General features: G+C 43.2%; 1 protein-coding gene across 1 annotated transcript in view; it reads left to right on the forward strand.

The window, feature by feature from the left end:
• LOC144589925 (ADAMTS-like protein 1) overlaps positions 1 to 24,180 on the forward strand; it is a 431,785-nt gene that overhangs the window by 340,052 nt on the left and 67,553 nt on the right. The window contains exons 15-16 of the mRNA XM_078394882.1: positions 5,122 to 5,423; positions 17,085 to 17,214. Of these exons, the coding sequence (XP_078251008.1) occupies positions 5,122 to 5,423; positions 17,085 to 17,214 (432 nt within the window). The remainder of the gene's footprint in view (positions 1 to 5,121; positions 5,424 to 17,084; positions 17,215 to 24,180) is intronic.

Below are 24,180 nucleotides of genomic sequence, written 5' to 3' on the forward strand. Positions count from 1 at the left end.
CCCTAGTGCTAGTGTACGGGAATTGCTGGACGGCGCGGACCCGGTGGGCCAAAGGCCTGTTTCCTCGCTGTATCTCTAAACTAAACTAAAAAAACACCACTTTAAGTGGTAATCATCCCTCAATATTTTTGCATTTACATGGGCATGTTGTAATTTTGCTGCCATTAACATTGTTTGGTAACAATAATGAGCATGCTGGTAGCAACAAGAGTGAGGAGTGGATATAACCTACTTCTTTCTATACAAGAGTGATTTGTGAAACAACAAAAGTTCAACAAAATTATGAAGTAACAAATTAGTCTCAATAAATCTTCGTAGCAACAATTTGTAATTATTTGCAAAATTATTTTCATTTTGATTTCAACCAATTTAATTGGAAAACGGCAGAAGTAATTGAACTGACGCAATTAAAAGATGGTCTCCACATCCTGACATTTCCTTGAGCTCTCCCATCACATACCCTGCGCTACCATCAAATTCACTGTGTCAATTTCTCTCTTCCCATTTCTTTGCCTTCATACATTTAGACAAGTAGATCAAGAATAATTTCTAGCAGTGCAATAGACAACCCATGAGGTGATATCTCAACTTGATAAGGTGGTATCCCTCTTGATCAGTATAAGAGGCATTATCGCTTCTTGAGTGGTGTAAACCAGGCCAGAGCTTGGAGACCTGCCATAATATGGGGTACAATGGAGTGCAGGAGTGTAAATGACCCCAATCCTCACGGTTAAATAGGCCTCTGGGATGACTGTATACACCCCAACCCCAACCTGGAGACTGTTCTGAAACAATACACTCTTATCTCTAAAAGTCCGCAGCTGGAGAGTGGGGATGGTCAGATGCTGGTGGGTCTTTTTGTGTAAGTATGCATCTGTGGTAGCCATGCGCCTGTGTGTGGGGCTGTGGGAGAACGAGGCTATATGGAGTTAAGAGGGTCAATTTGTTGGGTATTGGAGGGGTGGGCAAAATTAGATGTGGGTGGTATTGGTTAAATGTAAACTCCCTGCCTGGTAAGAAAGTGATGATGCAATATTGCTGGTGTTCTCTTTTGTGCTTCCAGTGTCTTGTAATTATATTTTTTCTATCAATGTGAAGATAGCCATGAAAGGATCTGAAATGTACTCTCCCTTCACTCAAATGCTTTGCATCATTTTCCAAGAAGTCTAATCGATATTGTTTCCATAGTTTCCTGTTCCATTTCATGCTGTGTAATGGAGCATTGAGTGCTACATACTCTCGGCTCCCAATGGCTGCTCTACACAGAGTAGGGAATATAATGTTTAAGAGTCTTTTGAGAATTTGATTCCAGTGTTAATGTCACTGATCAAACACCAGAACCATGAGAGGTAATTTTCTGTATTCAGATCAGAATACAGATGTTAAAGTCCAATCAAAAATACATCCTAAAAGTATACCTAGTTCATTAAAATCTATTTCAGGACTTTGGATTTAGCTTTTTACTAAAATCAGTAAGTCAGCAAATGTACAATTAATAAATTCTTATCACTTCCTTCAACCACATACGTGCATCATGTCAGAATCAAGGCAAAGTTCCTTTCTCATTTCCAGCATGTTATTACGAAGTACTGGCCCTTTAAATTTGACTTCCTCGTGTCAGTTTGCACACACACAGGCAAGTGAGTATACATGCATACACATAAACAAAAGGAATTTCACACCCATGAATCTGCAGTAGATTGCAGTGCAGTGAAACTCGACTTTCAATGGCTAGTGCTGCGTTATGTCCAGAGTACCAGTCGATTTGTGCATGAATTAATGAGAAGATATTCATTGTGTTCACATCATAAGTGGAGAGGTCTTGTTCTGATGTAGGAGAACTTATGTCCAAGGTATCTACCTTCCATGTAGTATGAGCTGCAATAGGCATTGACTATTGCTGGAATGTGAGTTGAACAAACACACGTCCTGGAGTTGGGTCTCAGAACTGCTGTAAATTTTTTGTGGTCTTACTTTGTTACTGCTCACTCTAGGAGGCAGATTGTCAATGGAAATCAGAGCAGAAAAAATACATTGCCCACAGCGGCTTCTTAAAAAAGTTTGAGCTGCTTCCAGTGTGGCCTTTTAACTGCACCTCTCCAGAGTTAGCAGGACTGGAGTCAGTTCACAGGCAGTATTGTGTGAGTGAAGTTTTTCACGGTATAATGAGGTTTCCTTAACTTACTCCAGATATTGAATAGAAGCTCTAAAAAGTTGCATTCATTAAAGAATATAAAGGTTTTAATGGATTGTTATGAATTTGATCTTTAAAGAAATCCTATGAAAAGCAGTAACACAAAATCAGGACCTGTTTGAAATCAGATAGCTTTCACAAAGAGGAAAGACCTTTCAGCACAAGGCTTTGACACCAGAGGTAGGAATGTTGAGGCTGGAAGGTACTGATCAGGATGGGCCTGGGATGTTGGTTAGTCAAAGGTCAGAGGGCATTGCTTGGGGAAGGGTGGGAGTGCATTGGTCAGACAAGGGCTGGAGGACATTGGTTGGGGTGGGGTTACAGGGAATTGGTTGGACAAGAGCCAGAGGAAGTTGTCCGGCTGGGGTCAGCCGGTATTATTTCCTCACACGTATCTACCTTCCATTCCATCAGCCTGATGAGAGTAAGTACATAGTGAGGTGCGATACTGAGCAGTAGGAGTTTCAGGTCAGTTGTCAGCTCTCCCCTGTGATAGAAGCTGGTATTGCACTTAGATTCAGTGGCTGTTTCATGCCCTCAAGGCTTGTACTCCCATCTGGTACCCAGGATATTTGGTCATCTTCCCCATGGCATTGCTTTGTAAAGCTGCACATTGACTCATTTCATCAGTTGACCACCATTTCCCCTTGGATTAGAAGCAGAGTTTACCCAGTGCCCTTATGTTCCAATCTCCCACAGGGGCACAGAGAGGGCTGTAGCCTGCTAATGTATCTACACAGTGAAAAAGGACAAAGTTAGGTTGATCGATTTCTTTGGGATGTTCAGGAAAAAGGACTGAAAATAATTGGTATAATGGAGTTTCTGTCACCAATTAGCATCCCAGAATTCAAAATACCTAATCTTGAAGACACAGCAATGGAGAGGGACATGATGTGGTCTGTCCCTTTACCTCAGCCCTTGACGTCCCTTTACCTCCACCCTTGAATTGTCCCTATTACCTCTCCCCTCGACTTGTCCCTTTACCTCCCCCCTCGACCTGTCCCTTTACCTCCCCCCTCGACCTGTCCCTTTACCTCCCCCCTCGACCTGTCCCTTTACCTCCCCCCTCGACCTGCCCCTTTACCTCCCCCCTCGACCTGTCCCTTTACCTCCCCCCTCGACCTGTCCCTTTACCTCCCCCCTCGACCTGCCCCTTTACCTCCCCCCTCGACCTGTCCCTTTACCTCCCCTCTTGACTCCATTCAAGGACCCTGACAGTCTTTCCAGGTGAGGCAGAGGTTCACTTGCACCTCCTCCAACCTCATCTACTGTATCCACTGTTTCAGGTGCCAACTCCTGTACATCGGCGAGACCAAGTGCAGGCTCGGCGCTCGTTTCGCTGAACACCTCCGCTTAGTCTGCCTTAACCTACATGATCTACCGGTTGCTCAGCAGCTTAACTCCCCCTTCCATTCCCAATCTGCCCTATCTGTCATGGGCCTTCTCCATTGTCAGAGTGAGGCCCAGCACAAATTGGAGTAACAGCACCTCATATTTTGCTTGGGTAGCTTACACCCCAGCAGTATGAACATTGACTTCTCTAACTTCAAATAGCCCTTGCTTTCCCTCTCTCTCCATCCCATCCCCCTTCCCAGTTCTCCCACCAGTCTTACTGTCTCCCACTACATTCTATCTCGAAGGGCTGAATGGCCTACTCCTGCACCTATTGTCTATTGTCCCGCCCACTCCCCTGACATCAGTCTGAAGAAGGGTCTGGACCCGAAATGTCACCCATTCCTTCTCTCCAGAGATGCTGCCTGTCCCGCTGAGTTACTCCACCATTTTGTGTCTACCTTCGAGAGGGAGACGATGGTCTTCAATTGTGGTGTAGTAAAATTTTGATAACAGGTAATTAACCAAGTAAGCAATTTTGGATGTTCTATCCATTTCATGTGGTTAACCAGATATCAAAAATATACTGGGAAATATGTTATGATAATTCTGATTATTAAATGTACAGTAACTTGGGGGTGGTAATGGCATTGAGTGGAGTGGTATGATCCTGTGAAATGTGGGAGATCAGGGAGAAGTCAAGTGTTCTTGATGGCTATGTTTGTCACTATGTCCAGCGACAGCTCTTCTCAGATTGCAGGCATCAGTTGTACGACAGTTGGACTGAGAAAGTGTTCTAGACAGGAGACTTGGGGATGTAGTGACACCAAGGATTCAGCCAGATAGTTGGGTGAGCAGTCAGGCAGTGGAGGAGTACCCTGTGACTAATCCCTTCTTTAACTGGTCTAACGCTTTGGACACCGTTGGGCAGGATGGCCTCTCAGTAGTTAGCAGCAGCAACCAAATTGATGGCACCACAACGAGCAAGTTCTCCACACAGAGGCCAATGGGTCACATGGACCAAGATGCCGGAAGATGTGGTGGAGGCAAGAAGCTAGTAAATAGATGGATAAGGGCCTAATGCGGGCAAATGGGATCAACATAGATAGACACTATGGTTGGCATAGACCAGTTGGGCTGGAGACTCCATTCTTTAAGTTTAGTTTAGATTTAGTTTAGTTTAGAATTCAGCATGGAAACTGGCCCTTTGGCCCACCGGGTCCACGTTAACCAGCAATCACCCATACACTAGCTCTATCCTAGGGATCATTTACTACCAATTAACCTACAGACCTGCACGTATTTTGAATGTGGGAGAAAACCAGAGCACCGACAGAAAACCTACGTGGTCACAGGGAGAACATCCAAACTCCATACAGACAGCACCCATAGTCAGGTTCGAACCGGGGTCTCTGGTACTGTAAGGCAGCAATAATGCCGCAGCACTGTGCTGTATGACTGTGTGATTCTATAATGCAGAACCTTATCTGTACACTAAACAAGTGAAAGGTATAATACTCTTTCTTCCATAAAAGATATGTGAAGTGATGATTATTTCTATGGCTGCCTTCATATTCAATGCCATTTGCGCCCAGGTTTATTCCAGGACCCTGGTTTCCATGCAGTGCAACATGTGGGGTTGGTACCCAGCTTCGGAAGGTCAAATGCCAGGTTCTGCTGCCCTTCTCGCAGTCAGTGGAAGACTTGCCAGATGATGAATGTGACGGTACCAAGCCACAAACCGAACAAGACTGCTACGCAGGGCCTTGCAGCAGTGAGGCAGGAGATTACGACCACACGGAGACTGATCGACTGTATGCCAGCCAACAGGATCTGGATGAGTTATATTCCTGGGAATATAGTGGCTTCACGGAGTGCTCAGAGTCATGTGCAGGAGGTGAGAAACCGTCTGTTAAGCCCGCATGACCCACTTTTACTAAACAAGGTTGACTCTCCATCCTCCAACAGAAATGTAATGCTGAACATTGGCAACTGCTGATTTCTCCCCCATCATAGCCAGTCAGCCCTCTGACCTATGGCTTTAATTTGCCCCAATTGAATGTTTGAATTGCTCTTTAGATGCACTTGGTAGTGAACCTTAGATATGAAATAAGACAGCTAGTTGTACTTCTTTGAGAACGATATGGCAGTTCCACAGAGAGAACTTTGAAACATTGGCAGTGACGTACGTGTACCAGCTTTAGGTAACAGAGAACCACAGTTACTGAGGAGATTATATATTATGTTCTATAATTGCTATAGCTTTATCTGAAATCAACAGGAAACATATTTTCCAGATAATTTTTAAATTATTCAAAAAAATTCTAATGCAGAATTTAATAGCAGTAGTTAATTTACAGTTCCTTTGTAATCAAGAAACAATGATTAACTTAGAAGTATTACATGGAACCTGTTCCTGTTGCAGTTTGTTTGCTCATTATGCTCATCATAGAATTGTTCATCAGTGTATTCCTTGCATTTTGTTTTCTGACTAGTTTGTTGAGAATCTAAAGAGCATTTATAAGCTTACGAATTAGGAGCAGGGATTGACACTCAGCTCCTTTAGTCTGTTCTGACTATAACAATACATTCACATCAGTCTGAAGAAGGGTCTCGACCCGAAACGTCACCCATTCCTTCTCTCCAGAGATGCTGCCTGACCTGCTGAGTTACTCCAGCAGTAACCTTCCACACCCTTCCTCTTCAAGAATCCATCACCACACAATGCATAGGATGTGATAATGCTGGAGAGAGTGCAGAGAGATCAACCTGGATGCTGCCTGGATTGCCTAGTTCTGGAGGGTACCTTTAAAAGGTTGGGATTGATTTCCCTGGAGTAAAGGAGGCTGAGGGGTTACCTTATAGAGGGATGTAAAATTAAGAGATAAGTAGAAAATTAGAAAGAATCTTCCAGTGATGCAATTTCAAAAACAAGAAGGTACAAAGTTAAGATGAGAGAAGGGATTTGAGGGGAACATTTTTGCACAGCGAGTGATTGATATCTGGAACTTGCGGAGGTAGTGTCATCAGATGCAAGCACAACATATGAGAGACATTTTGACAGGCACTTCAATAGGTAAGGTACAGAGGGTACAGACCTGATGTGAGTAAAGGGAACAGTATAAATGGACAAAACAGCTGTGATGGATGCAGTGGGATGAAGGGCCCCCTCTGTGCTGTAGAACTCCATGAATCTATACCCTCGTCCGTAAAATAATTCAACAGCCCCTGAACAGGAGAGTTCCAACAATTCACAGCTCTCTGAGAGGTAAATGCGTCATTTCTGTCTTAAATGGGCAAGCTTTTATTTTTTTAAATTTTAAACAGTGGCCCTTAGTTCTAGATTCTCCCACAAGAGAAAGCATTCTCTCCTTATCAAGACCCTCAGGATCTTGTATGTTTCGATTAGGTCCCCTCTCGCTCTTCCAGATTCCAGCAGCTGAACTTTCCTCATGCAGCAACTCACTCATTAGTAGTCCAGTAAATCGTCTCAGGGCTGTGGTGTTAATACAAGCACATTACCATGCAAGTTTGTGCTTGCAATGTCTCCAGAGACAGACACTGAAACCAAGTAAGCAAGCTGTGACCTCCAGAATGTACAATTCAGGAGGCATGGGTTGTGCACTTGGCCTCCACTCGGGGTTTAGGATCGCTTCAATTTCATCACATCGCCAAAAACAATTAGAGTTTTTGTCCTGAAAACCACTGATGTTTGTAGTCCCTCTTTACATAGGGAGTGTGCCCGGGATCTTTAGCCTCCCCACGGGTGCAATGTTTACACTAGAAAGTTACGAAATTAAATACCACTGGCCTTTCTCAGAACAGATGGCATAATCCTTGTAAAGGTGCAGTTCTAAGTGATGCAAAGAATTGTTGGATTTTTCTAGAGGCCCTCGAGTCTTCAGCTGCTGTGGTTCCTTCAATACTTTGGACTTTAGAGATACAGCATGGAAACAGGGTCTTCGGCCCACCGGGTCCAAGCCGACCAGCGATCACCCTGTACACTAGCACTATCCTGCACACGAGGGACAAATTACATTTTTACCTGAGCCAATTAACCTACAAACCTGCACATCTTTGGAGTGTGGGAGGAAACCGGAGCACCCGGAGAAAATCCATGCGATCACAGGGAGAACATACAAATTCCATTCAGACAGCACCCGTAGTCAGGATCGAACCCGAGTCACTGGCGTCGTAAGGTAGCATCTCCATCACTGCACCACTGTGCTGCTGTGTTCTCTTTGAGTTGTTACTTTCCCGTTGTATCACTCAACACGGGACAGAACACAGTTTCCCTGCTGGTAAACTGGAGGGCCCAAAACCCAAGCTCTGTGCTTCCCCAGCCAAGGTCAGGCAGGACTCCACGCATTGATGTCTCACCACAAATGTGGAAGACTACCTCTCCACAACAATACAGCGTATGTCTTCCTGGCCATTTGTTGCTCCCATACTCCAGCCAGGAGATTCTGACCTAGGTAAAAAAAGATCAGAAAACATTTTGCTCAGATGGCGGTAGCATGAGTTGTGCAAGACCCCTGGAATAAGACAGCACTAAGAGATATTTGTTGGGTGTGTGAGAAACAATGTGACAGTACTCAGGCAGTTGTGACAGTAAATACCTACAATGTAAAGAAAACATCAAAAAAATAGTTAAACATCGGGAAAGGAATGAGCTTAATTGAATGTTCAATACTGGGGAAAAACAGGAAAGGATGATGTTGGTGTTGATGGAAATGTCAAGGGCAGCTGGGAAAGGTGTAATCCTGAGGGAGGAGTTAAATTGCATGGAGATTACCCTGGGCAAAATTCCAAAAGCAAAGTCGGGACAAGGGCCATTTACGCTAGACCATGTGATTGCGTGACAACAATCAGCCTGATGTCAACTGAGGAAGCCCAGCAGTACCGAGGCCCAAAGAACTGTGATCGGGTAGATGCACAGAATCTCTTGCCCAGAGTGGGGGAATCGAGGACCAGAGGACATAGGTTCAGGGTGAAGGGGAAAAGATTTAATAGGAATCTGAGGGGTAACCTTTTTACACAAAAGTGGGTGTATGGAACAAGCTTCCAGAGGAGGTAGTTGAAGCTGGGACTATCCCAATATTTAAGAAACAAAGAAACAGTTAGACAGGTACATGGATAGGACAGGTTTGGAGGGATATGGACCAAACGCAGGCAGGTGATACTAGTGTAACTGGGACATGTTGGTTGAAGTGGGCAAGTTGGGCCGAAGGGCCTGTTTCCCCACTGTGTCACTCTATGACGCTGTGACTCTACTGAAAATCTGGATGATCTAGAATGACACGCACGCAAAGGCAAAAGTAAGCCATTCAAGGCTGGTCTATTGCTCCAGTAGAAGAGTGGACAAGGCTATAATTGCCAAATAACCTGACCAGGGTGAAATTTAAACCACTTTTAGCCCTCTCAGCAGATCAGATGACCTACTGAATTTCTCCAGCATTTTCTGTTTTTATTTCAGAAGCCCAAACATTGTAGATGTAAGAATTTATGCAATGGAAGGCAGTTTAGAACCTCTGAAAGGCAAAATCTAGCAGTTCAGTACCACAGTTGCAAAAAGACCATAAGAACATCAGTTTTCATTTTTTAATTGCTCGAAGCTGCCAGTGAGCATAAGGTGCTGAATATTCTGCATCATTACTTAAAGTATTAATTTAAGTTGTGCCCTGCCCCTAAAAACACTCACAAATCTGAGACAAATGAGATTGGAACTTGGGCAAGCTAAAAGAGATTAAAACAAATAAAATCCCTGAAGTTTAAATCGTATTAATATCAGCATGTGACAGGGAATAGTGTGAAGATTCGTGAGGTACTGGTGCCCATAGTCCTGGACTCACCAGCCACCGGAAGAGTGGAAACAAGCTACAGTGGGGCTCCGTTCATAATGAACTGTGGTGCTAACACTGGCAACTGTAGGTTTGACCTCGTGTACAATAATGAATCTGTCTGTTCAAACAAAACCCTGGTGGGGTCGTGAAAAATGGAGGAATTGCACGTGGACTCTCCATCAACCATGTCAGAGAGGAAGACAGATTTTAGGAAGAAGGAGAGCATCTCGGAAGCCTCAGAGTAGGTCTTATGTATAAGAACAGATGTAGCGGACATGGAGAACTTGTGAAACAAGGGTGGCATTTTTATAGGAGGTAGTGTGGGCGGGGATATAGTTCAGATATCTGTGAGAGTCAGTGGATTTATAGAAGGTGGCAGTGGCAAGTTTGTCTTCTGACATGGCGACCATGAGATCCAGAACAGGACAAGAAATGTCGGAGATAACCCAGGGGAATTTGAGGGCAGGGTGGAAGCTGGGTGACAAAGGTGATGAAATTGACGAGCTCTGCATCAGTACTTCAGGCAGCATGCAGTCATCGATGGAGCTGAGAAAGAATTGGGACTGCACAGAATAGGGAGGGGAGAGGAATCAGCTTGGAACAAGAACTATTCCATGCAGTCAACCACAGCTGGAGTCCATAGCTACCCCTTTGATCTGCAGAAAGCATTAGAAATCAACTGTTGACTTCCTGCAATCCCTTTCACGCACCACAGTCCCAGTTCCTCCAGGGCTCCGGTTCCTGCACTGCCTTTAACACACAGCACATGTGTTGGTTATCGCAATTCCTTTAACACCCTGCAGATGTACAGGGCCCTAGTGAGACCGCACCTGGAGTACTGTGTGCAGTTTTGGTCTCCAAATTTGAGGAAGGATATTCTTGCAATTGAGGGCGTGCAGCGTAAGTTTACTAGGTTAATTCCCGGAATGGCGGGACTGTCGTATGTTGAAAGACTGGAGCGACTAGGCTTGTATACACTGGAATTTAGAAGGATGAGAGGAGATCTTATCGAAACGTATAAGATTATTAAGGGGTTGGACACGTTAGAGGCAGGAAACGTGTTCCCAATGTTGGGGGAGTCCAGAACAAGGGGCCACAGTTTAAGAATAAGGGGTAGGCCATTTAGAACTGAGATGAGGAAAAACTTTTTCAGTCAGAGAGTTGTGAATCTGTGGAATTCACTGCCTCAGAAGGCAGTGGAGGCCAATTCTTTGAATGCATTCAAGAGAGAGCTAGATAAAGCTCTTAAGGATAGCGGAGTCAGGGGGTATGGGGAGAAGGCAGAAATGGGGTACTGATTGAGAATGATCAGCCATGATCACATTGAATGGCGGTGCTGGCTCGAAGGGCCGAATGGCCTCCTCCTGCACCTATTGTCTATTGTCTATTGTTTATTAACACACCAGGGCCCTGGTTCACGGAGTCCCTTCAACACACAGCACGTGTGTTGGTTACCGCAGTTCCTTTAACACCCCGGCTCCTGACCTCCCTTTAACGCACTGGTGGCCTGGTACCTGTGCTCCTATTAACACACCAGGTCCTTGATTCCTGCTTTCGTTATAATGCATTGGGACCGTGGTGCAAATGTTAAATCAAGTTCTTTACCTTCAGTCTGAATAATCACACGTAATACTGGATTAGCACATCAGATTTATTCCACCAAGGGGTTCTTCCCGTGAGGATCTTTTCAGACTAGTGCACTCACACAGTCAGACAGAGTAGTGGGAGAGGACAAAGACGTACAGATATGTAGGTTAATTGACTGGGTAAATGTAAAAAAATTGTCCCTAGTGAGTGTAGGATAGTGTTAATGTGCGGGGATCGCTGGGCGGCGCGGACTTGGTGGGCCGAAAAGGCCTGTTTCCGCGCTGTATATATATGATATGATATGATATGATATGATATGACAAGAGCCCCTATTCTGTATACTCCTTATCATTCGTAAAGGGACAAACGCATTCTGTTCCCAAGGATAACATTTCCGCTACAAGCATCGATCTTACTGCTTTCCACTGATAATAAGCATTCATTTTATATTAGCTAAAACAACAAAAGAAACCATCTCAACTACAACAAAATACAATATCTCTAATTGACTATATCAGCTAATAGCACTTATGCTCCATTTAACATTGCTTTCTGTGCTACTTTTAACACACCGGATCCCCGAGTGCTCAATTTAACACACTCCATTTGACACACGGGACCCTTGTTCCTGTACTCCATTTGACACACAAGACCCTAGTTCCTATCTAACTTTTAACACACCAGGACCCCGATTCCTGTGCTCCTTAAAACACTGGGGCCCTGGTTCCTGTGTTCTATTTAACGCACTGAGTGCCGGTTTCCGGTACGCCATATAACACACCAGGACCCCAGTTCCCGTACTGCGTTTAACACACTGGCACCCCAGTTCCTGTACTTCCTTTAATATAGAAAGGCCACATTTCCCGTGCTCCCCTTCATATGGAGCCCCAAATCTCATGTTTCCTTTCGGACATCAGAGCCCTATTTGCTGCACTGCCTTTAAACCATTTATAATTCCAGTCTTATTATTGTAACTGACTGTTAATTGTCTGCTCATTGCAAGGTACAAATTGAGATGAATAATAAGCATTAGTGTTTCCAGTGAGGTCTATATCCTTGGTATTCCTGCCCGTTCCCCATAACCTTTCATTCCACTACATTCTAATGGTTGAATGTGCTCCTGGCTTTTGTTCCACTGCAGGGAAAGGATGCCAAGGAAAGTTAAAGATAGCAATAGATGAGAGGCAAAGGCTTTTAATGTTGCCAACAAGAGCAGAAAGCATGAGGATTTCGCAACTTAGCAAAGGAGCACAAAAATATTAGTGAAGAAAGGGAAAGAGTAGGAAAAAGGAGAAAAGCTTAACAGCAGGGTTATTGGATATTCCCCCGATATGTGACAAGGCAAAGGTTAGCTAAAGTTTAGTGAGTCCCCCACAGGCTGAAACTGGTGAAAATGTAATGGGGAATAGGAAATTGGCACAGAAATTAAGCAAATATTTTGTATTTGTTCTCATCAAATCACAGAATACATGAGCAGGAGTAGCTATTCATGTCTTAGAGCCTGCTCCACTTTCAACATTATGGTGGCTGATCATCCATCTCAATAGGATTTTCTTGCTCTCGTTCCCTGTACCTAAATGTCTTTTGTGTATGGAGACCGATCTACCTTCTCCTTAAATATATTCAGCAACTCAGCTTCTACCACACTCTTGTAGCTGAAAGATTACACAGGTTCACCACCACTGAGTGAAGAATTTCTCATTGCAGTCCGAAATATCCAATCCCATAGACAAAGACTGATTGTAGGCTCCCCCTGACAGGGGAAACATCATTCCAATAGTGAGTCGTACTCTCTCCGAATTTTGTAAGTTTCAATGCAATCCCCTCCCAGTTTTAACTGCAGTGAATGTAAGCCTAGTTGATCCAGTCAATCTTCATACAACTGTTCTGCCTTCACCGGAATCACTTTGGTGAACCTTCACTGCACTGAGTCTCTTGCCCAAAGTAGGTGAATCGAGGACCAGAGGACATAGGTTTAAGGTGAAGGGGAAAATATTTAATAGGAATCTGAGGGGTAACCTTTTCACACAGAGGGTGGTGGGTGTATGGAACAAGCTGCCAGAGGAGATAGTTCAAGAGTCAAGAGTGTTTTATTGTCATATGTCCCAGATAGAACAATGAAATTCTGACTTGCAGTTCTTGCAGCAGCACAACAGAATATGGAAACATAGTACACTGTAAATACTGTACACTGTATAATAAATAAGAGAGAAAAAAAAGATAGTTGAAGCAGGGAACAGTTGGACAGGTACATGGAAAGGACAGGTTTGGAGGGATATGGACCAAACACGGGCAGGTGGGACATGTTGGCCAGTGTGGGCAAGTTGGGCTGAAGGGCCTGTTTCCACACTGTATCATTCTATGACTCTATAAGTCTTATGACTCCCTCCATGGTAAGTACGTCCTTTCATAGGTATAGAGTCCGTCATGCACAATATACTCAAGGTGTGCTTTCACCAAAGCCCTGCGTAACTGTGGCAGGATGATTGGACAAATGAATTGTAGATCTTTGTATGTTAGTAAAATCAACTCTTTAACTTTATAATGTGTGCAGGCCTAAATTGATTTCACTTATTTCTCAATAAAAATAAAACCTTTATCTTTGAAATGTATTTATCTATGTATCATAACAATATATGCCCTTTATTGATCATTGATAGTGTTAGTTTTATTCTGACTTTACATTGGTCTTTATCCTACTGCAGTTCAAGTTCGTTCCCTTGGAGCATAAATCATCAGGGCTTAAATATGTGCCGTGGATAGTTGTTATCCTGCTGCTCTGTACATTCTGACAATTAAACATCCCCCTCTGTGCTGCACACAACCCCTGTGCATTACACACTCATCCTATTTGCTATGTACTCCCAGCATGTGTTCACCATAATGAAGGCCGTGGAGGACAAGTTTACTGAATATATTTAAAGAGGAGGCAGATAGATTTCTATGCACAAAGGTCACAGTAGGAATAGGGTGCAGAGATAGGTGATTAGCCACCATGACAGTGAATAATGGAACAGACTGTGACTTGAGTGGCCTATTCTTGCTGCTGCCACAGTATCTGTGTTTCTATGAGAAATAATACAAATATTTCCTTGATTTCTGCAGCATTCATGTTTAAACTCTAGTTTTTCTTTAAAGTGGTCAAGGAATTATTGACATCCATCAGAGAAACAGATCCTTCGGCCTATCCCGTCTGGACCGAACATCAAGTATTTAACAGTAGTAATTATTCTTTCTACCACGTAGCCCTTAGCCTTCTGTGCCATTGTGTTTGAAGTGCTCGTCCAGATATTTCTTCAACAGTGTATAGAGACCCTGCTTCCACTACCCCCTCAGGCAGTGCATTTCTGACTTCAGCCAGCTCTGAGTGAAACTTTTTTTTTCAAATTCCCTCTAAGTTCCATCCCTTTCTGTAAATAATTACAGGAAAATTGTTTCTCCCAAAATCTCCCTCTCTATGCTCCTCATAACTTTGTATATCTCCTCAGCATTCCGCCCTCCAAGGGAACCAATCTCAGCTTTGTCTATGTGTAGGAAGGAACTGCAGATGCTGGTTTACACTGAACATAGTTTCAGTGCTGGAGTAACTCAGCAGGACAAGCAGCATCTCTGGAGAAAAAGGAATAGGTGACGTTTCAGGTCGAGACCCTTCTTCAGATGCTGCCTGACCTGATGAGGTACTCCAGTATTTGTGTCTATCTTCATTCTCTTTTGTTTCCGGAGCTAATTAATGTGATGCAAATCCAGAATGGAAACACAGCCTGTCTTAAAGAGAAAGGTGCTAGTTCCCATTATTCAAACAAAATCATCTTTTCTACAGTTCAAAAGTTCATAATTGATAGGAGCAGAATTAGGCCATTTGGCCCATCAAGTCTACTGCAACATTTAATCATAGTTGCTCTATCTTATCCTCTCAGACCAATTCTCCTGCCTTCTCGCCAAAACCCCTGACACCCATACTAATCAAGAACCTATCAATCTCCACCTTAAAAATATCCATTGACGGCCTCCCCAGCCTTCTGTGGCAATGAATTCCACAGATTCCCAACCCTCTGACTAAAGAAATTCCTCCTCATCTCCTTTCTGAAGTTCCATCCTTTTATTCTGAGGCTACGGCCTCTGGTCCTAGACTCTCCCACTAATGCAAAGATCCTCCACATCCACTCTATCCAGGCTATTCACTAGGTTTCAATGAGATCCCCCCCTCGTCCTTCTGAACTCCAGTGAATACAGCCCCAATGCCATCAAACGCTCATCATATGTTAACCCAATCATCTCCGGGATCATTCTCATAATCCTCCTCTTGACCCTCTCCAACACTAGCACATCCTTCCTCAGATATGGGGCCCTAAACTGCTCACAATACTGCAAACGTGGTCTGATCAGTGCCTTATAAAGCCTCAGCATTACATCCCTGTTTTTATATTCTAGTCCTCTCAAAATAAATGCTAGCATTGCATTTGCCTTCGTTACTACCAATTCCACTTGCAAATTAACTTTTTGGGAATCCTGCACCAGCACTCCCAGGTCCCTTTGCACCTCCGATTTCAAAGGCTTTCTGAAAATCTAGCTAAACGACATCCACTGACTCTCCTTTGTCTGTCCTGCGACTTACTCCTCAAAGAATTCCAACAGGTTTGTCAGGCAAGATCTCCCTCTCACAAAACCATGCTGACTTCGACCTATTTTATCAAGGGCCTGTCCCACTTAGGTGATTTTTTTAGGCGACTGCCGGCGACTGTCATAGTCGTAGCAGGTCGCCGAAAAAACGGCGACTGGACCCACCCCACGACAATGTCTACGACAACCTACCACCTAGTCGACGTCAAGCTACGGCAAGCTACCGACAACCAGCAACCCAATCGTCGAGACTTAAGACGTCCACCTACGACCGCGCCTACGACAACCTACGACCACACAGGCGACAACCTACAACAACTGAAGTCAGCCTACGCCTACAACCCGTGACAAGCTACGACCCTGTTGGCGAGAACTGAAGTAAATTCACGTCATTTTTGCCTCAGGTTTTGACGTCAGTACCTGTCGCCGGTTGACGTTGGTTGACGTAGGTAGTCGCCAATGGAATTCACCAAAGTCAGCACCAGCGACAACCTACTTCACCTGGCGACAACCTACGACAGCACTTACGTCAGGAGATGTCAGGCTACGATCATTGGCGTCAAACCAACAGTCGCCGAAAATCTTTAAACATTTCAAAATCCAGCGGCGACCAGAAAAACGCTACGACTCTTTGGAGACTACTCACGACCATACAGGCGACACCCCGGCGACCGTGTGGTGGCAACCTAGTCACCTGTAGTCACCTAAAAAATCGCCTAAGTGGGACAGGGGCTTAAGTACTCAGAAACCTCATCCTCTATAATGGACTCTAAAATCTTACCAACCACTGAAGTCAGGCTTACGATAGTTTCCACTCTTCTGCTTCGCTCCCTTCTTGAACAACGGAGTAACATTAGCAATTTTACAGCAATTCCCGCTCCTTCTGAATCGAAAAATCCAGGGCAAAATTCTAGGGTTAACAGAGACCACTTGCAAATTCAGAAATTTAGTAGCAAAAAGTGAATTTTCTTCAAAACATTTGGTATTTCATAAGCACATTTATGAAAAAGAAGTAATTGTTAAATGGAACCCAGCTCAATCCGCTTGAAGTTCATGGCATGATCATTGCATCCAGCACCTGAATAGCAACAAAAAAAATCATAAACAATCACATAGTTGTCCCTTTGCACAGATTCACATTTGAAGAATTCCATTTTATTCACTTGGGTACCATGCCAGGGTAGGTGAAGTAGAGGTGTCAATGGCTAAAAAGTTGTTGTGTAGTTGGCCTTCTGTGCTCAGCATATTACATTGGTTTCATTGTTTAACAAGGGATGTAAATAAAGCAGGCTTGCGTAAAGCAATAAAGATCATCAGGAGAAGGGATTTGTTCAGAGATTCATGCTGGAAATATATTGTTCAAAGGATGATTACGGCATGTGAAGGAATGTTTGGTTGGAAGATCATTGACCATCATCTTGACCTCAGTCATGTACAATTGTCATTAAAACTTTGAATTTCTGGCGGTGTCTTTACTAAAAGGTGTTTGATGTTATTTTTGCTCCTAGGTATTCAGGAGGCAATTGTCATTTGCCTCAATAAACAGACGAGAGAGAGGGCAGATGAAAGTTCGTGCAGAATCTTGGTTCGCCCCCCACGGCTGCTTAAAGTGTGCAGGCTGAGTCCCTGCCCTTCCAGGTAACTCCACTATCATTACAGTGTATGTACTTTATTCACAATTATCACAAATGCAAATGGTTCCTGTTCAGGGTAGCTATTCTGTCCAGTTAATGGCAGCCTTGAATTCATTGTAACTTTGCGGCATGATGCTGGACCACACATAGAATATAAATAAAAGAGATGTAATGCTGAGGCTTTATAAGGTTAAGGTCAGACTGCATTTGAAGTACAGTGAGCAGCTTTCGGCCCCATATCTGAGAAAGGAAGTGCTGGTGTTGGAGAGGGTCCAGAGGAGGCTTATGAGAATGATCTTGTGGATGATTGGGCTAATGTATGATGAGCGTTTGACGACACTGGGCCTGTACTCGCTGGAGTTTAGAAGGATGAGGGGACACCTCATTGAAACTTACTGAATAGTGAAAGGCGGGGATATAGTGGATGTTTCCACTCGTGGGAGATTTTCAAACCAGAGGGCATAGCCACAGAATAAAAGGACAACTTTAGAGAGAAGATGAGGAGGAATTTCTTTAGCCAGAGGGTGATGAATGTGTGGAATTTATTGCCACCGACGGTTGTGGAGACCGTCATTGGGTGTCTTTAAGGCGGAGATTGATGGATACTTGATTGGTGAAGGGTGTCAAGCGTTAAACGAGAAGGATGGAGAATGGCGTTGAGAGGGAAAGAAAGATCAGCCATGATTGACTGGTAGAGTTAGACTTGATGGGCCGAATGTCCTACTTCTGCTCCTATGACTTATGAACTTACCTGAGAAATAAGCTAAGGTTTCTGCTTCTAAACAAAATTAATGAAAGTAGAAAGTTCACAGATCTGGGCTTCAGTTCAGGTTGTGCCTCATGGCACTCATCCAGGCTCACAGCTGAGGTGTGGATATGTATGTGGAAGAAAGCGTAAGTGAGGTGAATCAATGCCTTAAGTCATGCAGTGTAATTGTGTTTGTCCTCAGGTTATGGTTGCTCTTGAAACCCTCAATGAAATTACTACCTCGTGAGCACTCTTGGGAATGCATTATTCTCCTTTATAACTCCCCTGACATCAATTTGAAGAAGGGTCTTGACCCAAAACATCACCCATTCCTTCTTTCCAGAGATGCTGCCTGTCCCGCTGAGTTACTCCTGCATTTTGTGTCTGTCATTCTCCTTTATAACTCTTAAAACTAGTTATTCATTCGGGCTCATTTAGTATTAGGTTTAAAATACATCACTTTATTGTCTACAAGACAGGACAACTGCATTGAATGGGTAAAATTAACATTGAAAAAAGTTATTTAGAAGAAAGATTATTCAGATTTTAGAACCATTCTTTCAATTGTATTGAATTGTTCCAGCTGTCCAACCTGTGATAATTTGAGCTGAGTCCCATTGAGTCACATTTTACAATGTGTCTGTAACATTACTTCTGGCAGTCATATTCCCTTATCCAATGTGATTCAACAGCACATGAACAGAGCTGTCTCTGCATCCCATTATTATTATTCTGTGCAACACTTTCCTACATTGGAACCATGACAGTTTGGAGCAGTATTGGTAGAAACTTTGGATTTGTTTGTGCTTGGTTCCGTGATCTTTAGTTCTCCGTCCAGAATCATTATCCAGCTGATTATAGTGGCAAGACTCTCTTAATGATATTCTTGTTTTGATGGCTTGTTTTGCTTTTTCCAAAGAGAGCAATCTGAAACCAGAGATATGGTCTCTTTTTTGCTCTGGTTTATTTTCACCCACATGTTTAGACCGTAATGTTGTATCCTTATTGTTTTGATGTGGTTATGCTTTATTCTTAATTGTTAACTGTATGTTTGTGTTGTCATTTGTGAGCGGAGCACCAAGGCACATTCCTTGTATATGCACATACTTGGCCAATAAACGTATTCATTCATTCATATCGTTCATTAACACATTCCTGCCTCAAGATGACATCGGCGGTGCTCACAATTATAGATGTATGAAACTGCCAAAATTTATTGGTCTGGTTAAAATATGATTCTTTTTTAAGGTTCGCTTATGCTCACAGGTTGGATTTGTCAAGAATAAAAAAAGAGAGCGGGACAGAAAAATAATACAATAGTGGCATTTAAGAGATTTTTGAATAGGCATGTGGATATGCCATGCATGGAGGGATAAGGATTTATTGCAAGTAAATCAGCATTGGTCTTGACATTATGTTCAGCAAAGATGTAGTGGGCCGAAAGGCCTATTGCTGTGCTGCACTGTTCTGTGTTCTGTATTTGGTGACTTGGCCTCCACAACCTTATGTGGTGAATTCTACAGATTCAACGTTCCTGAGTGGGGGAATTTCTCCTCACCTCAATCCCAAATGTCTTAACCCATTCCTTCTTCCTTCCAACCCAATCTCCCTTCTTAGACAGTAATGTTACATTTGCGATTTTCCAGTCCTCTGGAACCATTCCTGACACTAATAGTTCTTGGAATATCATGACTATTGCATGCTATCCAAACAGATCAGATGTACCATACAAAGATGCAGTCAATTCAAATTCGTACAATAGCTAGAGCAAAGGGGAAGACACACTGTGCAGGATGTGGTTTTATATTTTCAGGTAGAAAAGAGATTTAAAAGCATGGAACAATTGTATTGGATGGTAGTAGATCCTTGTTTGGAGCTTGCAAAGTCGTCATGCTCTAGCACCATCATGGTGTCATCTTGGCCCTATGTAATTGTAGTAAGATATGATTATTTCTGTATTCAAAACCTCTTGGAATGATGATCAAAATACCATTTGCCTCCTTAGCTGCCTGTCTTACCTTTAAGGTTTCCGTGACTGGTCAACAAAGATACACAGGTCACTTTATACATCAACGTTTCCCAATCTGTCACCATTTAAATAAAACTCTGTTATAGACAATAGACAATAGGTGCACGAGTAGGCCATTCGAGCCAGCACCGTCATTCACCGTGATCATGACTGATCATCCACAATCAGTACCCCATTCCTGCCTTCTCCCCATATCCCTTGACTCCGCTATCATTAAGAGCTCTATCTAACTCTCTCTTGAAAGCATTCAATGAATTGGCCTCCACTGCCTTCTGAGGCAGAGAATTCCACAGCTTCACAACTCTCCGAGTGAAAAAGATTTTCCTCATCTCCGTTCTAAATGGCCTATCCCTTATTCTTAAACTGTGGCCCCTGGTTCTGGACTCCCCCAACATCGGGAACATGTTTCCTGCCTCTAGCATGTCCAATCCCTTAATAATCTTATATGTTTCAATAAGTTCTCCTCTTATCCTTCTAAATTCCAGCGTATACAAGCCCAGTCGCTCCAGTCTTTCAACATACGACAGTACCGCCATTCCGGGAATTAACCTCATGAACCTACGCTGCACTCCCTCAATAGTGAGAATATCCTTCCTCAAATTTGGAGACCAAAACTGCACACAGTACTCCAGGTATGGTCTCACTAGGACCCTGTACAACTGTAGAAGGACCTCTTTGCTCCTATACTCAACTCCTCTTGTTATGAAGGCCAACATTCCATTAGCTTTTTTCACTGCATGCTTACTTTCAGTGACTGATGCACTAGGACACCCAGATCTCGTTGTACGTCCCCTGTTCCTAACTTGACACCATTCAGATAATAATCTGCCTTCCTGTTCTTACCATCTGCCTTCCTGTTCTTACCACCAAACTGGATAACCTCACATTTATCCACATTCTGTTCTTCTGTTTTTTGTACTGAAATGGATAACTTCACATGTATTCACGTTAAGCTGAATCAGCCAGGCATTTGCCCACTTGCTCAACATGTTCAAATTGCTTTGAGGCTTCGATGCAACAAACAATTCCTCTTTCCGAAATTCCCATTAACTTTGCTTAATCCATTGATAGTTGCAAAACGTGTCTTTTTTATCACATTCTTAAAATAGATTCTTGCATTTTGCCAACAGCTAATGTAGGCTAATTTCACCTCAGTTCCCTGTTTTCTCTGTCCCTCCTTTTTTAAATAATGGGATAACATTTTCCACCCTCCAACCTACAAGAGCCTTTCCGCAGAAGAAAAAATAATGTCAACATTGCAATTTAAAACTTGTTGACCTTCATTTCCCTTTTCGGATCCATTAAAGTTTGACGGACTAAAATAAGAACAGAAAATGCTGAACCTATTCAGCGCACCAGGTAACATTTGAGTAGAGAAAAATGTAATCATTGACTTTCCTCATAGGTTCTGGCCTCAAATGTTAACTCTGTTTGCTTCTCCACAAACCCAGTTTTCCACCTTTATCTGTTTTTAATTCACATTTCCGGTTTCTGCAGTTTTTACCTTTGGAAAGCTCATGAACAACTCTGTAATGGTTGTTAAGCTTTCGTTGACTTTTAGAGGTACACATGGAGACTGTTCAGCCCATCAGACCTGTGTCAGCTTTCTAATGAATACTCCATCTTTGCTGTCACCACAGTGTTGCATAAACCACTATTATTACAAAAGCAAAATCATGAATGTAAAGACGTTAGTCTCCAGAAATTAGACTTTGTGGTGCTTTGTATTCCAGGCAGTATTGTAAGAATCATAAAAAGGGTTGTAAGACTGAGTTGTAGAAACTCCCGAGGTCCCTAGTTCCAAATTATTTTTTTAAATGGTAGCTATGAAGGAAATGTAGATCAGAGAACGCTTATATTTTGCAACTGCAATTTGAGACATAATTGACCTTAATATCAATGCTGAATTGTGGAAAATTTCATTTCCCTTGGGGAAAATGGATGTTATGATCCTCAACATCTTTCAACTGGAACAAAACTCTGCAGCGAGTCTGTATTTCTAGCTCTCAACACAGAAAAATGAGTGAACCAAAGTGACATTTATCTTGAATTGACATTGTGGGAAGACTTTGGTTCAATGCGGGCAAAGTCTGTCTCTGTTTGTCTAGCCTTTCTGTCAATCTATCATCAAATACAATCCATGTAGTCAGAGCATGCAGCTAAAAGATTCATGTTTCCAAATCCTGTGAAAAAATATTATTCATAAATATCTGGGGAATGAGGTACAGCGTTAATCCTAACAAAGCCCTCATTATTCCAAAGAGGACCCATGTTTTGGTTAAGATTCTGACTGAAATGCGATAAAGAAGAAAAAAACAGACATCAAAAAAAATCCAATGCAGTTATACCAATGGGGCAATTTACCCGCTTTCATTGGCAGGGACCATTAGTTCAGGAAGTCTCTTTGTCCATTTTCTCAGACTGAAACTGAAAGAGTCATTTTGTTCCATCTACAAGCAATCTTAACACAAGGCATATTGTCACTGATAGTATCCGAGATTACTTTTTACACAAAAAGATATTAAAATGCAAACTATTAACTAGAGAAAAATCCAAAGTAGAAACCAAAACACAGAGCCTTTTGAAACACTTGAACGCCTGTGTTCTTTCAAATCTGGAGGAATAAGAGGAGACAATATTGAGATTTCAAACTTCTTGCAGGTTGGATACTGAGGTGGGAGATCAGGTATGAATTGAAAGGATAACGAGAAGGTCATAGCCTGCTCGTAATTCTGAGAATAATTGGTTCTGAATGGTTACCATGCCTCTAATTTCAAACTCAAGGAATGAAGCAAATAATCAGCCAATCATGCAGCATCTGTGTAAACAATCAACATTTCAGACCAATGACTTGCATAAGAATTCGGAATTTAGATATCAAACGTACTTTAAATTGTGAAGAGGGCTGGGTGTTGTGACATGAGGAAAGGGAATCCCCTTGATCAGGTAGGAACTAAGAGAAACTTACGATACATGTCTCTGCTTTTAGTTCAGATTTCCAGATCCCTTTAAGCTAGTTGAGCAGGTAACATTCACGATAACCTTTCTGTGAAACAATGATGAGCTCCCTGGACTGTGTCACTCTCTTGCCCCACTTTTTCTTTCAATTTCTTCCTCATAGAGATTCCCTTCCTAATTCCGGCAGTCCCCCTCCCGGTCTCCCTCTCTTGGCCTCAGACGTAACGTCCCAAAGCCTCACTTCATCTTATGATCTCCCACCCTCCATCCTGCGCTCTCCCACTGTTACTCCCTCCCCTCAGCTGGACTCCCTCCCTCCGCAGTCCCTCGCATACTCCCTCCTGCAGTCTCCCTCTCCTGAATCTCTTGCTTTCTTCCTCTGGCACTATCCCTCACTCCCTCCTGCAGTGTAACTTGATCACCCTCCCTCCCTCCTTCCTGTAGTCCCCTTAGATCTCCCTTCTTCCTGCACTCTTCCTCATTCCTGCCATCCTGCACCCTTCCTCCTTCTCGCAGTCTCCATTAATCTCCATCCTTCTTGGCATCTCCATCAATCTCCCTCTTTTTCTCCCTCCTGCAGTCTCCCTCAATCTCCCTCCATCCTGCAGTCTCCATTGATTTCCTTCTCTCCTCTACCTCCCTTGGTTTCCCTCCCTTCCCCATCTCCCCAATCTCCCTCACTGCCCCAGTCTCCATTCCTCCCCAGTCTAGCTCCTTATCCCTCTTAACTGCAGACCCCTGAAGTCTCTCCTGAAGTCTCTTTCCCCCAATCTATTTCCTCCCCCCTCAGATTGAAACATGGGAGATTTTCTGTGGTTTTGACAGGATGGATATGGAGAGGATGCTTGTGGGAGAATCTGGAACTAGAGATCAATATTTTATTGTGGTGGGTCATCCATTTAAGTCAGAGATGAAACAAAAAAATTTCTCTCGTCGTGTTGTGAGTCTTTGTCTTCCCTTCCTCAAAGTTTGGTGGAAATAGGTTGAGATCTTCAATATTGATGGCCTTGGCTCCTTGGTTGGCACAGACATTGTGGGCCGAAGGGCCTGTTCTTGTGTTGTACTGTTTTATGTCCTATGTTTAAAGCCACAATCCCAGGAACCAGTCTGCTAATTCTTTGATGCACTACCTTTCCTTGGATAGTGATTCCAGACCTGTATATAAAACTCTAGATGTGGACTCAACAAGCCCTGAGTGTGTAGTAAGTCATCTTTGCTCTTGTACTCAAACCTCC

The sequence above is a fragment of the Rhinoraja longicauda genome, chromosome 3 (assembly GCF_053455715.1).
Source record: "Rhinoraja longicauda isolate Sanriku21f chromosome 3, sRhiLon1.1, whole genome shotgun sequence".
Lineage (NCBI taxonomy): Eukaryota > Metazoa > Chordata > Chondrichthyes > Rajiformes > Arhynchobatidae > Rhinoraja > Rhinoraja longicauda.